The sequence below is a fragment of the Apteryx rowi genome, unplaced genomic scaffold, assembly GCF_003343035.1.
Source record: "Apteryx rowi isolate R43461 unplaced genomic scaffold, aptRow1 scaffold_2645, whole genome shotgun sequence".
In the NCBI taxonomy this organism is placed as follows: Eukaryota; Metazoa; Chordata; class Aves; order Apterygiformes; family Apterygidae; genus Apteryx; species Apteryx rowi.
The window spans coordinates 1543-4227 of record NW_020449025.1 but is presented as its reverse complement, the minus strand read 5'-3'; the positions used below and the strand labels follow the sequence as shown (position 1 = coordinate 4227).

The following is a 2685-nucleotide window of genomic DNA, read 5'->3' as shown; positions in this document are numbered from 1 at the left end:
GGAAGGGGGCGTGGCTAGGTGGAAGGGGGCGTGGCCAGGGGATTCCGCTCTGGCTTCCTCAAAGGGGGCCGAGCCTGGCAGGGGAAGGGGCAGGAAAGGGGGGGGCGTGCCCTGGCAGTGGGGCGTGTCTTGGTGGTGGGCGTGGCCAGGGGAGAAGGGGGCGTGGCCAGGGGAGAAGGGGGCGTGGCCTGGGGTGGCCGTAGGAGCTCTTACCGCTGCAAAGGACGGGAAGGAGAAGGAGCAGGAAAAAGGGGGGCGGGGCCTGGTGGGTGATGGGGGCGTGGCCCCGTGGCGCGGAGGGGGCGGGGACACTGAGGCCCCGCCCCCCRCAGGCACTTCGAGGTGCCGGAGTCACCGGAGGAGCTGGGCCGCCTCTTCAGCGTCCCCGACTTCGTGGGTGACGCCTGCAAGGCCCTGGCGTCCCGCGTGCGCGGCGCCGTCGCCGCCGTCTCCTTCGACGACTTCCACAAGGTGACGTCGTGTCCCGTCACCGTGTGTCACCGCGCGTCACCCCGTGTCACCCCCCCGGGGCCTCCCGCCTCCTCCCGGCCGCGGCGCGGCACGGCCGCGGGTCTCCGCGTCGTCTCCCGGCGCCCCGTGTCACCCCCAGGTCATCCTGTGTCGCCCTCAGGTCATCACATGTCATCACCAGGTCATCCCGTGTCATCACTAGGTCATCCCATGTCACCCCTAGGTCATCCCGTGTCACCCCCAGGTCAACCCATGTCGTCACTAGGTCATCCCGTGTCACCCCTAGGTCAACACGTGTCACCCCCAGGTCATCCCATGTCATTGCCAGGTCATCTTCTGGCACCCCGTGTCATCACCAGGTCATCCCGTGTCACCCCCAGGTCAATCCGTGTCACCGCCAGGTCAACCCGTGTCACCCCCAGGTCAACCCATGTCGTCGCTAGGTCATCCCATGTCATCCCTAGGTCAACCTGTGTCACCCCTAGGTCATCCCATGTCATCGCCAGGTCATCCCGTGTCCCCCCTAGGTCAACCTGTGTCCCCCTCAGGTCAACCCGTGTCACCCCCAGGTCATCCCATGTCACCCCCATGTCATCCCATATCATTGCCAGATCATCCYGTGTCACCCCCAGGTCATCCCGTGTCATTGCCAGGTCATCCCATGTCACCCTTAGGTCAACCCATGTCACCCTCAGGTCATCCCATGTCATCGCTAGGTCATCCCATGTCACCTCCAGGTCATCCCGTGTCATCACCAGGTCATCCCATGTCATTGCCAGGTCATCCCGTGTCACCCCTAGGTCAACCCGTGTCACCCCCAGGTCATCCCACGTCATCCCCAGGTCGTCCCCTGTCATTGCCAGGTCATCTCCTGGCACCCCATGTCACCCCCAGGTCATCCCGTGTCACCGCTAGGTCATCCCGTGTCACCCCTGGGTCATCCCATGCCACCTCCAGATCATCCCGTGTCATCACCAGGTCATCTGGCACCTCCTGTCATTGCCAGGTCCTCCCATGTCATCCCCAGGTCATCCCCTGTCACCCCCGGGTCATCCCATGTCACCCCCAGGTTGCCCTGCGTCATTCCGTGTCGCTGCACGTCATCCCGTGTCATCCCCGGGTGTCCCCGCGTCACCCAACATTATTCCGCTGTCATCCTGTGTCACCACATGTCATCCCGTGTCACCACATGTCATCGCCGTGTCCCCTTGTGTCACCCCATGTCACCCCATGTTGTCCTGGGTCATCCCTGGGTCAACCCGTGTCACCCGGGGTTACTCTGTGTCACCTCAAGTCATCCCCATGTCATCCTGTGTCATCCCCGTGTCACTCCATGTCCCCCATGACATCCCTGTGTTGTCCCATGTCACCCCGTGTCACTGCACGTCACCCTGTGTCAACCCCGTGTGTCCTCATGTCATCCCGTGTCAGCCTTGAGTCATCTTTTGTCACCCCGTGTCATCGCGTGTCCACCTTATGTCACCATATGTCATCCAGGTCACCCCATGTCATCCTGTGTCACTGCGTGTCACACCCGTGTCACCCCCCGTGTCCCCACGTCACCCCCACGACGCCTTGTGCCAGCCCGTGTCGTTCCTGCGTGTCCCCGTGTTGCTCCTTGTCCCCTTGTCCCCACCATGTCCCCGCTGTCCCAATGGCCCTGTGTCCCCTGCTGTCCCTGTGTCCCCAATGTGCCCTAATGTCCGTGGTGTCCTCAGTGCCCCCAACATCTCCGATGTCCCTGCTGTCCCCTAACTTCCCTGGTGTCCCCTGATGTCCCCAGAACTCCAACCGGGTGATCTGCTCGGCCCTGTTCAGCTTCAGCGAGGCCCCATGTCCCCGATGTCCCCGACGTCCCCAACGTCCCTGATGTCCCCAATGCCCCCAGTATTTCCAATGTCCCCGATGTCCCCAATGTCCCCGATGTCCCCGACGTCCCCGCTGTCCCCAGAACTCCAACCGGGTGATCTGCTCGGCCGTGTTCGGCTTCGACGAGGCCCCATGTCCATAATGTCCCGTAATGTCCCCAACATCCCTGATGTCCCCAACGTCCCTGATGTCCCTGATGTCCCCAACGTCCCTGATGTCCCCGACGTCCCCGATGTCCCCGCTGTCCCCAGAACTCCAACCGGGTGATCTGCTCGGCCGCGTTCAGCTTCGACGAGGCCCCGTGTCCCTAATGTCCCGTAATGTCCCCAATGTCCCTGATGTTCC

At 63.2% G+C, this 2685-nt stretch overlaps 1 protein-coding gene across 1 annotated transcript in view; it reads left to right on the top strand.

The window, feature by feature from the left end:
* Positions 1 to 332: 332 nt before the first annotated feature.
* Positions 333 to 2685, top strand: part of MVP (major vault protein) — a gene marked incomplete at both ends in the record, with an annotated part of 3844 nt that continues 1491 nt past the window's right edge. The window contains one exon of the mRNA XM_026067928.1: positions 333 to 471. Coding sequence (XP_025923713.1) covers positions 333 to 471 — 139 coding nt within the window. The remainder of the gene's footprint in view (positions 472 to 2685) is intronic.